Source organism: Cnephaeus nilssonii (genome assembly GCF_951640355.1).
Source record: "Cnephaeus nilssonii genome assembly, chromosome: 20".
Classification (NCBI taxonomy): domain Eukaryota; kingdom Metazoa; phylum Chordata; class Mammalia; order Chiroptera; family Vespertilionidae; genus Cnephaeus; species Cnephaeus nilssonii.
The window spans coordinates 11,104,560-11,121,955 of NC_137091.1; the positions used below are offsets into that span (position 1 = coordinate 11,104,560).

A 17,396-nucleotide genomic window follows, 5' to 3' on the forward strand; every position below is an offset into this window, starting at 1 on the left:
ACAGAATCACCGTATGGAGGGTGCATTGTAAGGGGCGGGAACAGAAGCATGGAGAGAGTTTGCACAGTAAGAGGCAATGGGGCGGGTGCTGGGAACATACACTGGGGCTTACTGCGAGCTTGGGAATAGGTGAGTGAGACAAAGAGCGGCTCACAAACAACTCCCTGTCTTTCGGCAAATGGTAGACCAGTGGTGGCCCTGACCAAGAGGCAGGAGCGCAGAGGAGAGAGGGGGTGGGTGGGGGTTACAGTCACCAAGACTTCTCTCCAGACCACGTTAAGTCTGAGGAATCCATCTCCACACATTTGAATGGAAATGTCCGGTAACGGCTGGAGATCCGGATTTGAGTGTCAGCAGGAGGCAGATGTTTAAAACCACTGGATTGAATTAGGCACTTAGGGAAAGTTATAAACAGAAAAGAGGGGCCTGGGCCAAGCCCTGGGGAGTCCAACATTGACTATTATGTAACAGAGGAGAAGCCAGCAAGAAGACAAGAAGGAGGACCAGAGGTGGCCTGGAGGAACTGGGAGATGGTGTCACAGAAGCCAAGGGAGGAGGGAGGGGGCGGGGGACAGGTGGCAAAGGCTGTGAGAGATCGCGTGGGGTTAGAACATGGCCGATGGATTTGGTGACAAGGAGGCCACTGGGGACCCATCACATCCGTGGTGAAATGTGTGGTTTCTGGATCCAGTGATGAATTAGGAGAAAGTATCTTGATTTCACTCACATGACTGGCACGACCGAGGGAAGTTGTTAGCAGAGAGAAGCCGGTCAGTGTGGCCTCGGGCAGGTGCCCGCCCACTCCCCCCACCCACACACACACACACCAGGAACCAGTCCACTTCCTTGAGCACAGGCTCTAGCCTGAGGCCTGAGGTCCAGGGCCACGAGCAATAACCCATCGCCCACCTGCAGACAACAACGCCTGCCCTCCTGCCTGCTCCATTCCTAACCCCTCTTCCCCTCCCCCTGCTTCCAGACACCCTCCCCCACCTCCCAGGACCCTTCTCTGTCCCACCCAGGAGTTGTTCAATTTCACTAACCAAATCATACAGGCTGTGTTTTTACCCTCTTATATCAAAATGGCACCTTTCCAACACTCTTCCGCTACTTCCGCCACAAACAAACTTGCTTCGGGAAAAGAGAAGGCGAAGGGAAAAGCTGGTGACCCCGAGCTGGCGCCCACCTGTCTGGTGCTGAACTCCTGAGCGATCCCTCCGAGGCTATGGCAGCCCATGTTCTGAAGAGACTCACAAACCAGTTGAAGCAAAAAACTAACGCACGACACATAGAGACCAGCTCGGCGCAAGTGGGGTGACAAGCACCCAGGACAGCGATGCCATCTGCAGCCGCTGGAGCAGGAGAGACCTTTCTGGAAAACCAGAAACGTCTGGCTAGCATATGAGAAGGCTGACCAGGAAACATGCTAGTCTTTAAAGTCCGATAAAAAAGACGTTTTGCAATAGGCCCAAAGCCTATCTCCGCAATGTGGGATGCGTGCATCCAAATTACGGAGAAATGAGCACTTACAATGACATCTGTTGGATTAATTAGCTGTGTAATTAGGCTCCCCGGCGGAGCTGGGCTTTGTCGCCGCTGTCTGAGACTTCCCCAGGTGAGACTTCATTCCAAATGCCACGCTCCAGGAGGAGAAGAGGCCAGGCCAGGCAGAGAAGGGAGGCGTGTGGCAGTGTTTGTGGGAGACAGTCAGAATGCAGAAGCAGCATCGAGGGACTTTGGGGGGTCCTCGGGGACCGAGAGCATCAGAAAGGAAACGGCGTCCCCAGAAGCTTGACTGGAGAACCCGCCAGCTCAGAACAGACGGGCAGATGCCCGAGTCTGGACCTTCGATGAACGCAAGCACCGAAGGCTCAGAGGCAGGAATTACCGTGAGAGAATAGAGATGGAGGACGCGCTACGGGTTCAGTGCTGGACACAAAAAGACTGGACGAAGCACAGAATCCTTGTCCCTGGAGAAACTGCTCTTCCTACGCTGGCAGCTGTGGCCACCACGAATGGGAACCCAGTCTGAGCCAAAGAAAAATAGTAAAAACGGTCTGAGGACCAGAAAGCGAACAAACACACACAAGCAGACGCCTGCAGCCAAATGGCTCCCACGGCGCTTCCCCGCCACAGCTGGCTGCGGAGTCGCGCGCTGACTCACGTCTCGGACGCGGGGAAATGGCAGCCCCGGGACCCGCCTCTGGGCCTGGCTGACCGGAAGGGCTAGGAATGCTCCCCAAGCTCCTTCATCTGTAATGATTTTCGAAAACGAGAGAGGGGGTGGCAGGAGGGGAAAACGGAAACGTGAAGCACCACGAAGGGGGACGATTACTCTGGATCCACCTCGGCTCGGGGACTCCTGCACTGGAGGTGAGCCAGGGGCCCCCCACGCAGACCACATGATACAGACGCGTCAGCCCAAGTCTACATAAAGTCAGCACCCGGCGAACGGTGCCGACCCCGGGGGAGAAATCCCTCCCCTTCCCAGGAATGTGTGTCCCAGAGACCGTGCCAGGGAACAATCTCCTCAGTGCTGGGGTCCGAACCAGTAGCAGGAGAGGGGACAGGTGCAGGGGCGCGGCCCACCACAGACCTGCTGGTCCCTGGGGCCATACCTCTGCCTTGTTCCGAGAGACGGGAAAGCAAGGACGACCTCATGTAACAGGTCACTCAGGAAGTCCAGGCATCAGCCCAAAAGTGGTGACAAAGGCCCAGCCACCCTCAGGAACCAGCCCGTCACCGGAAAGAGCCGAGAGGGAGAAAGACGCAACAGGCCGGCCCGTGGATGTGAAAACTCCTTCCACAAATCCACCCCACGGGCCGTCCTGGCAGACGAAGGGTGGTTACAGTTGTTGACCTAAGAGCATGGATATGCTTTGGAGGCCCCCGTGTGGGGCCGGGAACCTGCCCTGCTAATTAACAGGTTACAAATCAAACACTCGCGGTAGATAAACATTGCTGACCTTCTCACTAGTTTGCCATTTACAGGACGAGGACGCAGGCCCCAGAGAAGCTCCCCGATCATTCCTGATGGTTAGGCCAATTCAAGCCTTCTCTCGGCGAGCCGACGAGCGCCCTGTACAGGGTGGACGCCTGGGGTCTTCCCTGCGCAGCAGCCAGCGCTCAAGTGCTGTGACTTTCTGTCACCTGCACGTGAGCGGCAGCCACAGGCGGAGCCCAGGAGCCGCGTGCGCGAGGACACACCTGGCGGAGCGGCGGTAGGCTCTACGGGGCGTCCTGAACCGTGTGGCTTGAAGGCACTTCAATCAAAGGAAAAAAATGGGAAAAATTACTGAAAAGCAAATTTGAACAAATAGCTCTGGAGAAAATTTCAGATTTCATTATAGGAAAAGCACTTTATTTAATGTAGAAAATGTGAAAATCTGATATGACAGTTTCCTATAAATAACAAAAATTGGAAATCATCATTGGAGGCGTTTGTAATTTTCCTCTTTTGTTGGGAGCCACGGGGAAAAAAAAAAAAGAGGTTTTGCCAACTAGGAAGCTGTCTCTGGAGGCTGCTGGCGGGACGCCGCGAGAGGCTTTCCTCACCGTCCGGGGTGGGGTCATGCCAGGTGCAATGACAGAATTCTGGTTAAATACGGATTTCAGATCAGGAGACGCCGTAATGACATTTTAGGGCACATACTTACAATAAAAAACCATTTGTTGTTGATCTGAAATTGACATTAATTGGGTATTCCATGTTTTCATTTGCTGGATTTGCTGACCGTGCCCAGGGGCCTCCACTGGGTGTTTCTAGTGCCCTCGGGATCACCACCCGCGGCCACTGGTCCTAATGACCTCCGGCGTTTCTGTGAGCAATAGGCCTTCTGTCCTTAACGATTTTTTAAAAATATTTTTTTATTGATTTCAGAGAGGAAGGAAGAGGGAGATAGAAACATCAATGATGAGAGAGAATCATTGATCGGGTGCCTCCTGCACGCCCCCCTACCAGGAGCCTGCAACCCGGACATGTGCCCTGACCGGAAATCGAACTGTGACCTGCTGGTTCATGGGTCCAGGCTCAACCACTGAGCCATGCCAGCCGGGCTGTCTTTAACATTTGTCCCATATCCTGATTGTTTAAAAAAAAAAAAAAAAAGAAAGTGCTGGAAACCTGACATTATCGAATGTCAAAGTATAAAACCACCAAAATGGTTTCATAGTAACAGCTTTTCCCACCCTACCCTTCAATAGTGTTTATACTTTCAAGTTGTTGAAAACAGAATAAAGAACATGGTTCGGGTGTGTTATGTAATTATGTAAAAAGTCTGCCTTTTCCTGACAACGTTTCTGCTTAATTATTCCCTCACAATTTCCCTTTCTAAACAAAACAGCAGAAACACCTGTTGGGACTCCATCTCGTCAAATGTGCCCTTTTCTATCAAGTCCTTTCAGTCTGAGTCCTGGGCACACTGGAAGGGCTGAACACGGGGTTCCGGTCCGGGCCCCACTATATGGCACCCTTTTGCTGCCAGCTTGGGTTTGCCTGGCACAACTGTGACACATGGAGCTTCTCTGGAATGTGGGGGCGACACAGTGATGGCGGTGAAACTCGGCCGGGGGTCGCGGACCACCCCCGAGATAGCAGGTGGCATCCGTGCAAGGAATTCCACTGTGTGGCTTATCCTCTGCGGGGGGGTGGGCTGCAGGCGACTGACAGTTGGAGATTTTTCTGTCACCAGAAGATCTAGGACTTGTAGCGTGAGGATTTGGGGTTGGGGAGGCTTTCAAGGACTTGGACAAAGCGGCAGTTCTTAGAATTTCTGAAATTAAACCTCCTTGCTCCTCCGGCCGGATCAGGGGCCGAGAAACAGCTTCTTTGGCATCCAAAAGGAGCGGACCTGCCCCCCAGCACGGCAAACCACTCACACTGAAAATACGCAGGCGCAGCCACCTCAGCTCACCTCTCCGAGTAAGAACTCCAGAAAAGGGAACACGTAGGGCTTTTAGTATTTGTTCCCTGGCGTGAGAGAGAGAGAGAGAGAGAGAAGAAATGAGACCCAGTCTCCATTAAGGGACAATAAGAAACTCGGTCCCCTTCCCAAGCCCCTGTCTCTCCAAGAGCCGCCTTCGTCCCAGTGCATTGGAGGAAGGTAATTAATCCAAGAAATTCCACCTGGGGAGCATGCGGAGAGGAACAGGGCAAGGAGTGAGGAGGACATTTCATCCCCAAGACTTCACACGCCTTGGAAGGAGGACTGTGTCTCTGTTCCCTCTTCTTGCTCCCGGGAGCTTCCGGCAAACAGTGCTGTGTGCTTGGACTGTCCGGGAGAGGCCCTGCTAGGTTTAGAGAACCGGGGACGATAAACATGGCTTTTCACATCAGCGGGAGAGGATGGCTATTGAAGGAATTATACTGGAAAGAGAATGCAGCTCTAAGTCACACGATACTCAAAACAGGGGCCCTTTAACGCCCCCACGATGGCCATTCCTCCCGGGTTAAAGACACAACCGGGGCAGCGGGCGATACTGAGGAAGATATTGATCAAGTAATGCCCATCGGCCCAGGTTTGAGCCCTGACTCCAACAACACTCACTAGCTGATGCCTCAGTTTCCCCATGTGAATACAGGCGTAGTACCAGAAGATGAAACCAAGTTAATACATGGGAAGCCGGGATAACAGTATCTGGCTTGTAATAAACACTGCCTACGTGTTAGCCATCACTTTTATTATTTTATAATTTAGCAAAAAAAAAAAAAAATTAAAAAAAGCTTCCCTAAGAGAAAAATGAGAAGCATAACAGATGGGACGTCACACAAGTGAAAAGTCTCTATATGCTAAAATGCACCATAAGCTGAGTGACAGACGCACGGAAGACGGGGGGGACAGCCAGCGCACAAGGGGGACGGGTGGCCGCGATGAACCAAGAGCCCCCGGAAACCAACCAGGGAAAGGGACAAGCCAAGAAAAATAAAGGGCAAAGGCCACGAGCCACAGAGCTGCTACAGAAACACCAACGGCCAATAACCACGTGAGAAGGTGTTCACCGAACCTGATCTCCAGAGCCCCAGGTTAGAAAGCTGTTCCAGTATGAAGAAAACAGGAAAAGAATATCGTGCTGGGCACGGTGGGCGGGTCCGGGTGTCACCTCATGGGGATGGTGGGAGCGGGTGGTCACCTTCTTTCTGGAGAGCCAGGGAAAAGCAGAGCAACTACGGCTACTGCACCTGGAACCCGGCCACACCAGCGAGCCCACTCCTCGGAGCAGCCCAGGTGGAGAGATGCAGGTGTACACTTGGTCCCCACAGCAAAACGCTGAAAATAGCCTCCAAACATCAATGAGACAAGTTTGTCTCTTACTGTTTGTTTCTTCTTCTTTTTTAATGGGATCAACTTCATTTTTTTCTAAAATATTAGACATTAAAAGAAACTTCTAAACCAGGCGTCCTCAAACTACGGCCTGCGGGCCACATGCGGGTGTTTTTGCCGGTTTTTTTTTTTTTTACTTCAAAATAAGATATGTGCAGTGTGCATAGAAATTTGTTCATAGTTTTTTTTAAACTATAGTCCGGCCCTCCAACGGTCTGAGGGACAGTGAACTGGGCCCCCGTTTAAAAAGTTTGAGGACCCCTGTTCTAAACGGAAGACTTGACAATGTTTGGTAAACCTGTAGCAGAGGAAGGAGGATTTCTGCTAAGTTTTCAGGACAGTTAATAAATGGAATACTATGTAACCACAAAAAAAAGTGAACTAGATCTATATGTACTGCCCTGAAATGATGTTCAGATTAAAAGTTATATGAAACGAACAACCCAAGAGCATCCTGTCCTATATAATAAAAGCTTAATTTGCAAATCGACCGAATGGCAGAACGATAGGTCGGCGGGGGATGGGGCCAGCGAGTGGGCAGCACCAGGCCAGTCAGGGCGGATGCCAGCAGGCAGAGGGAGGGGACAGCAACCAGGGGGTGGAGGCGGGGCCAGCTGCTTGCCGCCAGCGCCTGATCGGCCCACCGGTCGCCTCCTAAGCCGTCAGTTGGACATCCCCCAAGGGCTCCGGGACTGCGAGAGGGCCCAGGCGGGGCTGAGGGACACACCCGCCCCCGCAAGTGCACTAATTTTCGTGCACCGGGCCTCTAGTGTGTCTATAAAGGTTTTTAAGTAAACAGTGTGTATATGTACACACTCATACATACACATTTATATCAATATAAACACAGGGGGAAAAAAGGATACGATTTAAATATAACAGTGATTTGCTTCTGGAAAATAGAGTAGAAGAGTAGAAAAAATTTTCCATTTTTAAAAATTAATGAAAAACACTTTTAAAGATATCAGAAAGGGCTCAGGTCCAATTCTGTAAAATGCCTAAGCTATATGAAAAGAAGGAAATAAAAATACGTTGTATGGTTCTGGCTGGTGTGGCTCAGTGGCTGGGTATGGTCCCATGCACCAGGAGGTTGCCAGTTTGATTCCCCATCAGGGCACATGCCCAGATTCTGGGTTCAATCCCTGGGTCTGGGCAGGTGGGGGAGGCAGCTAATCCATGTTTCTCTCTCACACATCAATGTTTTTCTGTCTCCCTCTCTCGCCCTTGCTCTCTCTCTCTCTAAACCCAATATAAATACATTTTTTAAAAAATATATATGTATCGTAGGATTAGGATAATATTTACTTTCTCTTCCTGGTTTGTTTAAATGTTCTCCAGTGAACATATATTACACATACTAATTATTTTTACCATAAAAATAAGAAATACACATTTTATTATTAGCTTACATTTGAGGTAACATATTATGGTAGTCTCATAAGAAATAATTAAGAACACAGTATTTTCACAGGGGCTTATCTTTACCTTCCACAAAAAAAAAAAAAAAAAAAAGAGAGATTCAGAAAAACAAAAGAGTAAACAAAAATACCAGAAGCTTTTGGGGAAATGAGGAAAGTGTTACGGTTAGTGGCTGTAAAACTAGTTTTTCCACAGGCGGCATATACAGCACTGGACTTTTTAAAAACAGGCACATCCAGTTAAGATTTCAATTCCACTCTGTGGTGTCAGAAATGTCGAGCCAAAAGGTAACGGACCCTACCTTCTTGACATAAACGTGTGCATAATACCGTAAGCAGAGGGGTCAGGGCAAAGCGTGTGCTTAAAGCCAATGGGCAGGATGAATGTGTTGACAAAAACAGTACCCACTGGGGGGATGCAGATGAAGGTGGGTGGGTGGTTCTGGATGGAGGCGAGGGCAGGACCTCTCTGCAGCGTGGAGCCAACCTTGAACTGCACGCACCGATGACAGGATGGCCACCGTCGCCATAGCAGTCAGGGATGGACTTTCTCGTGGCAGGGGCACTCTCTCTAAAAAAATGCCTTTCCATCTTCCCAGAGTCCTCCTGAGGCTAACTGTGGCCAGAAATCCCGCCGGAGCTAACCGGGGCTCCTCGGCCATGACCGGGGGACCCACGTGCAGCCTCCCAGCCCAGCTGCGGGGGCCCCACCTCCGTTAGGCCAGCCATTAAGTGGGGAAAATGAACTTCAGACCCACAGCTGCTCCAGGAGACGGAGGGCATGAAGGCTAAACGTGCTGAAATTTACCCAAACAGCTGGCCTCTCACACCTTCTAAATCAACCACCAGAAAACATTCCCCTCCTTTCATTTTTGGTTGAAGGCACCAAGGTATGGGGAGAAGAAAGCAGAAGTATGCACTTAAAAAAAAAAAAGTCATTCTAATGAGAAAACAAGGATTGAGGAAACTGGTCCAGAATGACGATGTAAACCAGATGACACTCGCACCAGCGCTTCAAACACGCGGCCACGCCAGGGCGGAGAGGACCAGGAGGGCGGGAGGCTCAAGGAGGACTTAGACACTTGGCTTTCCAAACCAAACAAAGGCCACCAGTCACAACCTCTGGGCATGAACCATGCGGCTGTCTTCCTAAGACCCCCAACCCAGCCTCCCTGCACCCGTAAAGGAGCAAGAGGAATGTAGATTGCAAACCAAATATCTGACTTCTATATTCTGCAATACGTCCATGGACCCGATAGTGAAATCACAGCCCTGCTTGGGGCGTGAACGCCAACCAGTTTCTTATCCGTCAGGGAAAGAACGGAGAAGACGGATTCTAGAGTAATGCAGAGTCTGACCACGGGGTTCTTCCTGCCTTCCTTGGCCTTGCGTAATCCTAACGGGATGGCAGAAGTGAAAGTCCACTCCCTGGAGTAGCTGGGTGTGTTTTTCCGTCAGTCAGTGCCAAACTCCCACTTTTAAGCCAAGTCGAGTTGGCCTCTCACCGTCTGTTTGCCTCGCTGGCCCAAGGCAGCCCACATGGGGCCCAGACCCAACTCAGTGGTAGACAACCGTCTTTGTGTCTAATTTAAGATTAATATGAAACCTTCGGGCTTGGCCCAATCAAAGGAACTTCAGCTGGGAACTGTTTGAGTAATAGATTCTGGTGGGGTCTTAATCTATCTGCTCAAGTTGATGGATTTCCATTCCAATGACTCTCAGGTGAAGAAAAACATCAAAGTGGAAACCAGATTCTAATAGTTGGCAGGTGTGCACTGATCGCCACCTGCCCTTTCTGCACCCTCCTCCCCCAGCCGAACACACGGCCAGTTTCAGACAGCTCACCAGGGACGCCGCGCAGCAGCAACGTCCAGATGAGCACGGGAGAGCTCACACTGGCTCCAGAGCCGCACACTGGACTCGGGATCTCGGCTAGCATGGAGCAAGGGGCAGATGTCTGTCCGCACAGCAGTCCCCCCTACAGCCCACCGCAGTCCAAAATTATTAAATGAACAATTCCAGAAATAATCCGTAAGTTCTACATTGCAGGCCGTACTGAGTCAGGTGATGAAATCCCACATCGTCTCCTCCAGCCTGTCTGGGATGGGAATCATCCCTTTGTCCGGCGTATCCTCGCTGTGTACGCTCCCCACCCGTTAGTCACTTTGGCTTGGCCATCAGATCAGCCGTTTTGGTATCACAGTGCCTGTGTTCGAGTAACCCTTACTTTACCTAGTGCCACATCCATCTCCTATTACAGCATATCGTTTTAATCGTTCTCTTTTATTATTAGTTGTTGTTCATCTCTTACTATGCCTAATTTATAAGTTAAACTGCATTTTAGGTACATATGTATAGGAAAAACTTGGTGTATTCAGGCAACCCCTGGGGGACTTGGGACGAGTATCCCCAGTGAATACGAGGGGGGGCGGCTGCTGTGCCTGCCGCTCCTCTATTTCAGATAAGTGAGGGCACCCACATCTCCGTGGCAGGGAGGGTGCAGGTCCCACACGCACACGGGGAAGCAGCAGAAAGGTGCATGCTTCGTGCTCTAGAACTGCAGCCCTACTGTGAGACCAGCACCTTTTCCACGGCATCCTTCCATTCGGACTCAGCTGAGTCGCCGTGGAGAGACACCCAGAGCCAGCCGCTAAGCTGGACGGGGGGCTGCTGGCCTGCCTGCTGTTTTGATCAATCGTGATGCCCCATGATGGCAGGTGTGAGGATCCGGGCAGGTGACCACTAGGGGCTGGGCTAGAGTCACAAAAAATTCACGCCAGGCGTCCAATCGTGCACGCTCCACAAGAGTAACCTTGCAGTTCAGAGAAAAGGCAACATCGTCCGTCCGAGGTCTGGGCCCCTACACTCCCACGAGGCAGGGAGGGAGAACGCATTGAAGGTTCGTCTCCATTTAAAAACTGCTCTCACACAATAATCAAAACTGGACAATTCCAGGCAACAGAGATAATATCACTGGGTTGTGGGGTTTTTGTTTGTTTGTTGGTGTTTTTGCTGATTAGTCCAACCCGCTCTCGTGTCTGGATTAGAAATTCTCTCACGTGTCCGGGCAGTTCAGTCTGAGAACAGCAACCTGTGTCCCAGCGTTTCTGACCCCAGAAGTGACTCTGGACCGGAGTGAGGTCAAATGACAAACCGGAAAGCCACGCCTCCGCTTGCATCTCCCGAGACCGTTGCTCTCTCCTCCAGCATGAAAAAGGAAGAGGAGGGACTAAAAGCCTCAGCTGAAGGAGAGGGTGGGAGGCCCATCAGGAAGTCCCATCCCTCATGGCCACTTGAGTAGCTGCAGCAGAAAGCAAGCTGGGGAGTCTCCCTGACCGATAATGAATAATTTGCCAGGCAATTGGGGTGGGGTGGGGTGGGGACCGGGAAGGGGTGAGCCAGGAGGGCTGTGCGAGAAGCGGGGTGCCCTCCCCGGTCAGGAGCATCTGGAGCTGTTTCTCTAGCAGACAGTAAAGAACTCGATTACATCCAGTTAACTGTGCACTAAACTGATTATGCATGTGCTGGGCTAATGGATTACATTAGCAAGAGGAAAAATAACATGCAATCAATCTCCATTTACTACAGGCCACACCAGGGCCGAGAGAAAAACTCGCTCTCAAACCACCTCCAGTCTCCACCCCGAAGCCCTGGAGTCCCGAGACCCTGGGAGAGGGAGCCCCTCGGTGGCAGGAGAAGTTTGTCAGTCACTGCGGGACGGAAAGGCCAGGTGAGGATGCTGGAATGACAGGCCTGTCCCTGTGTCAGTCCCCAGTGGGTGCGAGAGTGCCCCACCCCCACCACAGAGCCCTGCAAGCGAGGGACACTCAGTACCCAAGGACAAACGGCACCGGACTGATGACGCAGGGAATTCTGCCCTGAGTGTAGGGGCTGGTCACGCCCAGGGTGCGCCAGCCAAATGCACTGTTTGGGCACCTCTCCTCCAGGCGCTGGTCCCCATGTGCCATCCTGCATCCCAAAACCTATGGCCCTCCCACCTGCACCGCCCTTTTTGAGCGCCCTTAAAAAAAAAAAAAAAAAAAAAAAAAGATGGCCCAGCTGGTGTGGCTCAGTGGTTGAGCATCAACCTATGAACCAGGAGGTCACAGTTCGATTCCCAGTCAGGGCACATGCCCAGGTTGCAGGCTTGATTCCCCGTATAAGGCGTGCAGGAGGCAGCTGATTGATGATTCTCTCTCATCACTGATGTTTCTATCTCTCTCTCCCTCTCCCTTCCTCTCTGGAATCAATAAAAATATATTTTTAAAAATAAATAATTTAAAAAAAAATAAGTAAGGCCAGGGAGGAGGATGGAGACACACACACTGCTTCCCTCACATCCATCTGACAAACCGCCTCAAACCCAACCCTCGGTATGACTCGTGGAAGTGGTTCGGGTACCAAGAGGGGAGGTTCTCAGCAAATCCTCCTGGTCCCAGGCCCTCTGGAAGCAAAGCCGGGGGCCTGGTACACTCTTACTGGAGGACGCAGCGTGGCGTTAATCACCACTGTGCACATTGTATAATTTGAAGAGCAATTTTTTTCCTTGGATGGAGGAGACTGGCTTCATGCCACCTCTAAACGACCTTCATCAAAGTTGCCTACAACCTTCCACGGCCACACCGAGTCCCTGGTACTAATTCTGCTCGGTGGGGTCCTTTGGAAACTTTTCCCACTGGTTTTTCCATCAGGCTTTCCTGACCACATCGGCACCACCCTGTGGCCAGTTAGACCTCCGATTTCAACTCGCCACACAGAGCCTTTGTTTCCAAGGTGGCACAACACTAAGCCCCCCAGTGAGGTTCCTGATCACTTAGGACCAGGGGGCTGGCTACGTGGTGTCCAGGCCTTCCCCGTGGCACCAGCTGAGCCCCTCCATGCCGGAGTCAGCTGTCACTTCCAGAACATTCTATTCCCACTGCCTCATTCCTGCTTCCTCCTCCTTTCCCTAAAATGGGTTCTCATCCAATGCTACACAGGCCTCCCGCCAGCCTGAGAATGAGCAACTGTAAAACGCGTCCCAGTCATCAATGTCGCGGAGACCGTGTGGGGGGAGGGTCGGAAGTCCTCCCCATCGGAGTCTCTACTGAAAATGGCCGTGGGTAGCCAGGGGATGACAGCAGCTCAGGGCCGGCAGAAACTCAACCCTCCTTGGCCCAAAGACGCGAGACCCCATGTGAAAGGAAAGAGGAGAGACTGACAACGCAGGGAGGAGAGGGGAAGAGGGAGTGAGGGCGTGGATGGTATGTGGAGGGAGGCTGGGCAGATTTATGGCGATTTGTACCTGACTGTTCATACTAAAGCCATTACGGGATGATTAGAGAAAAAGGTGAGGCTTTAAGTCCAGTGAAAATCAATAGAAGCGTCTGGAGCAATTTTGCCGTGCGAGTGAGAGGACTATTTACAGTATCTGAGCACCAGCTCCTCGTTACAGTCTACGGGCGGGCGGAGAGGTAGCCGGGAGGGGTCAGGGAGGGGGGTTCAAGGAGCAGAAAGAAGGAAGGAAGGAAGGAAGGAAGGAAGGAAGGAAGGAAGGAAGGAAGGAAGGAAGGAAGGAAGGGGAGAGAGGACAGAACAAGAGGAGGAAGATGGGAGGAGCCGGGGAAAGGGAATAAAGATACACGGAAGAGAAAGGAGGCACAGGATTGGGGAAGACCGAGGAAGAGAGCAAGGGAGCTCCCTGGCCTGACCCTTGCTTCCCCGCAGCATGTCCCCTGCCTAGCCTACTGACTGTCGAACTTACTCACTGTGTGCAGCACCCACTTCCTGGAAGAGGGAAGGAATTTTTGTCTGTTTTGTGCGTGGATGCAGGCATGTACCCAGAACAGTGCCTGGTATACAGTAGGTGTGTATCGGCTGAGTGAACAAATGAATGAACAAATGCACAAAGCACCCCCAAGAATATCCAGGAGAGATTTGTTTTTAAAGGGAGCGATGAGATGGGAGGGACAAGGGGAGCGAAAGCTCGTAGGGGCGAGGGGAACACAGGCGCACAAGGTAACCGTGAGGAAGGAAGGAAAGTCAACCGCAGAGACGGTCGAAGGGCAAGGGGAACGATGTGACAGTACCGGGCTTCCGCAAACAAACGTGCCCCTCTCAAACGGGGCACCCCACGGAGAGAACCTTCCTGTACCAGCTGCCGCCTGCCGCCCACTGCAGCTGCGTGAGGAAGCGGATGTTAGCGCCCCTTCCCACACCGGGTCACCCACCCTCGCCATCTCCCAGGGAGCCGACCCACTGCTCCCCGAGACAGCCGGGCCCTTACCTTGTACAGCTTCAGGCTGGCCTCGTGCCTGGAGTTGACCGTGTGCAGCCGCAGCTTCTCCAAGCTGTTGGTGTAGTAGTCGCAGGCGTTGCACTTGAGGTGGACGGGGTTGCCGATGGCCACGCACTTGAGCCGCCACTCGTTGGCTTTGCCGCCCTCCTTGATGTGGGCCACCAGCTGGTACTTCTGCACGTGCTTGTCCGTCTTGCAGTGCAGCTGGAAGTTGGCCTTGAGCTGCGTGTTGTAGCGGCAGAGCTTGCACTGGTACGAGTCCCCCATCACGGCCTTCCACTCGTCCTCGGGGAGGCTGCGCTCCACGTTCATGTGCAGCCCCAGCAGGTCCAGGTTGTCCGTGGTGAACTTGTTGCACACGGCGCACTGGAAGAGCTTCAGCGACGGGTCGTTGGTCTGGATGAAGCTCTCGCCCAGGTTCATCAGCTCCTCCGACACCAGCTGCCCGCCCCCGAGCCGCATGTCTAGGGGGATCTCACCGCCCACTGCGGGGAAGGAGAGGAAAGGAGAATCAGCGGCCAGGCTCACAGCTGCAGCCGTACTCGGGCACCTCCCTGCCCTCCGCTCCCCTCCACCTGGGTTCAAGGAGAAACAAGATCACATTTCAAGTGTCTCAAGGTGCTACCAACTGGGAAAACCACACACACAAAAATCACCTTTATGCATTCACATCTTTCTTAAATCTGTGAAAAGCTTTATGGTTTGTTTTGTGTGTGTGTGTGTGTGTGTGTGTGTGTGTGTGTGTGTGTTCCTTTGGAGAAGAACACCTAGAAAGAGGCAGGAACCATAATCTTTTGAATATTTCAATTTAGCCCCTCGCTTAGATCCAAGAAAAGGTAGATGTAAGCATCATTCACTGGACATAATAGAATCTGAAACTTCAGAACCCAAAAAGTTCGAAATGAGTTACAGCTGCAATCTATAACAACAAGCCTTTATGGCGAATCAGACCTTATCTAAAGCAGCGCCATCCAGGAGAACTTTCGGGGACGAAGATGGAAACATTTGTATCCGCACTGTCCAATGTGGCCGTCACTGGCCACATGTAGCTACTGAACACTTGAAATATGGCTAAGGTGCAACGGAGAAACTGAAATTTTATTTACTTTTAATTCATTTAAATTTAGATGGCCACACGTGGCTAGTATTGGACAGTGCGGGTCTAAATCTGAGATTTCGGGAAAGATCTCCTGATCACAGCCCACTGATCAATATCCGCCCTGCCCGTCAACGGTGCCAGCTCCTCCCACATCCCCCAGGAGGGCCATCTGTTCCCTTTCTGAGCCCCACGGTGCGTGAAACGGAGGTCTAACGTCACATTCTCCTTTGCCACAAGTCAGCCTCGGACAGAACCACAGGCTGGCCGTGTCCCCACCGGGGGCTTCCTCTTTAGGGCAGGGCCAGTCTTCTCCTCACTGAGCCTCCAGAAAGTCCCTCCACAGATGCCCACACGTCCGCTGTGCCAGGCAAGGGTGAGAAGGTCTGGGAAGTGAACTGGAAAGTGGATCTGGGATCAGCAGTGAAATGCAAAGGTCAGCTCACAGCCTCTACCCGCTCCGCCTCCAAAATGAAGGGCCTGAGAAAGCTCTGCTCTCCCTCCCCACCCCTGTGCTTTTTTGGTGCATAACCCAGGGAGCGGCTCTCACCAGCAGCACATGAACACGGCACGCTCTTATTCATCTCACGAGCAAGGCTTGCCAAGAGCAGCCTTCGCTCCGCTCCTCAGAAGCGCACAGCCCAGCAGAACGCCGAGCATCGGGCTCCCATTTCCCGCCTCTGCCCTGAACACATGCACACTTGCGCTGGGTCTGCCCCTGGCTCCCCCCAACTGATATTTAAACCTGACCTTTTACATGTGGTTGGGCTGAGGTTATTTTTCCTTTAATGACGGATTAGAATCCAAGTTAGCGGTTACTCCAAGAAAAGACGTTACATATACTTTTAAATGACTTTTTAAATTTACGCTACTCGGGGCACCTCCAGCGAGAAGATCAGTGCGGGCTCCACGGAGCAGCCCGGCTGCGTTTGAAGCCACAGAAGTCTGCACGGGGAGCTTCCTGCTTGTCTCCTCTCCTGCCATCTCCCCTGGTGAGAGGAGCCACCACGAAGACTTTCTTTTAAGGACAAGAGAGAAAAAGAGGAGGGAAAAATCCTAAAAGCTCTGCCCCCTCCCAGGGACCAAGACCAAGCAGCATCCGTGCAATGTGCGCGGTGTGCAGTAGAAGCGGAAACTGCCCGGAGCGGGAGGCGAGGAGCAAGCACATATTTGTTTCTGATGCCAACCACCTGAAGCAGCAAACCTCCTCCACTTCTGAAATGTAACCTCGGCTCATCAACATCGCTCTAAAGAGAAATTCGACTGCCACTTGTCGGATGCTTGTGTGAAAAAGAGAAGTCCTTGGACACACAGAGGAGTAAGTCCCTACTCCCACTCCCAGCTCTTAAAATGAAATGCAAATCCAAGACAGAAGCAGAGAAGCCATGAGATGAGGGGGACCGGAGCACCAAACCTTGGAGAAACAAGCCCAGGGCTTAGAATCCGACAATCCACGGCGCTGGCAGGAACTGAACCTGCCCTAACTCCCAGGGATGAGGAGGAGAGCCCCAGTGAGGGAGAACTTAGCAGCGCTGACGTCTGAGCCACGCTGGGTAGATGGTCTTGGAAAGGAGTGGCACCCTCTGCCCACAGGCACCTGACTTCAACATGGAGATCGACATCCAGGCACAGAGCCTGCCCCGCGGCACATCATCGGAGGCACATGGTGGGAAAAGGTACCTTCTAGACTCAAGGCGGCAGCAGAGAACCTGTAAACCCCATGCAGGACACGGGACACTGTGGCTGGCTGGCTACTTGGGAAGCACGGGGACCCACCACGAGCTCCCGGCTTCCCTGTGCTGTGGCTCAACGACAGAGTGGAGGGGGCGTATGCAAGGACACTGAGATGGCCTCAGTTCTGTATCTTACCTACAAAAGGTGGCCAATCCAACCAGCCCAGACCAACAGTGCTGACCCTTTCCTTAAAGGCCCCTAGAGAGCCAACATCCCAGACCAGCGTGTTTGAAATCGCCGAAGACAAGGCGCTGGCAAAGGAAGTGTGAGAATAACTTTGCAAGCAGGAGCGGGTTTCACCAAAAACCATTTCCCCATGCAGAGCCCAGGAATATCTAGTAACCAACGGCCGTCCCTCGAATGGCCTGCAGGAACGTCAGCAGAGCTACAGAGAGAATCAAGAGGCACAGTTCTTCTCGTTTGTCTATGTCCGCGTCTACTGAGGCCCCAGAACTTAAGTTATAAGTCCTCTGGACATGTCCCGTGGTACCTGCACCCACTCAGGTGTCGGCACACAGCATCTGTGGCTCTTGTCCGATCTCGACAGCCGC

At 52.2% G+C, this 17,396-nt stretch overlaps 1 protein-coding gene across 5 annotated transcripts in view; it reads right to left on the minus strand.

Annotated features, from left to right (window-relative positions):
* The window catches only part of ZFHX3 (zinc finger homeobox 3), a 246,862-nt gene that overhangs the window by 138,789 nt on the left and 90,677 nt on the right, over positions 1 to 17,396 (minus strand). For all 5 annotated transcript variants that reach the window (XR_013815205.1, XM_079800262.1, XM_079800265.1 and 2 more), the window contains one exon: positions 14,004 to 14,500. Coding sequence is in view for 4 of the 5 variants with exons in the window: in XM_079800262.1 (XP_079656388.1) it covers positions 14,004 to 14,500 (497 nt within the window). In the remaining variant the exon portion in view is untranslated. The remainder of the gene's footprint in view (positions 1 to 14,003; positions 14,501 to 17,396) is intronic.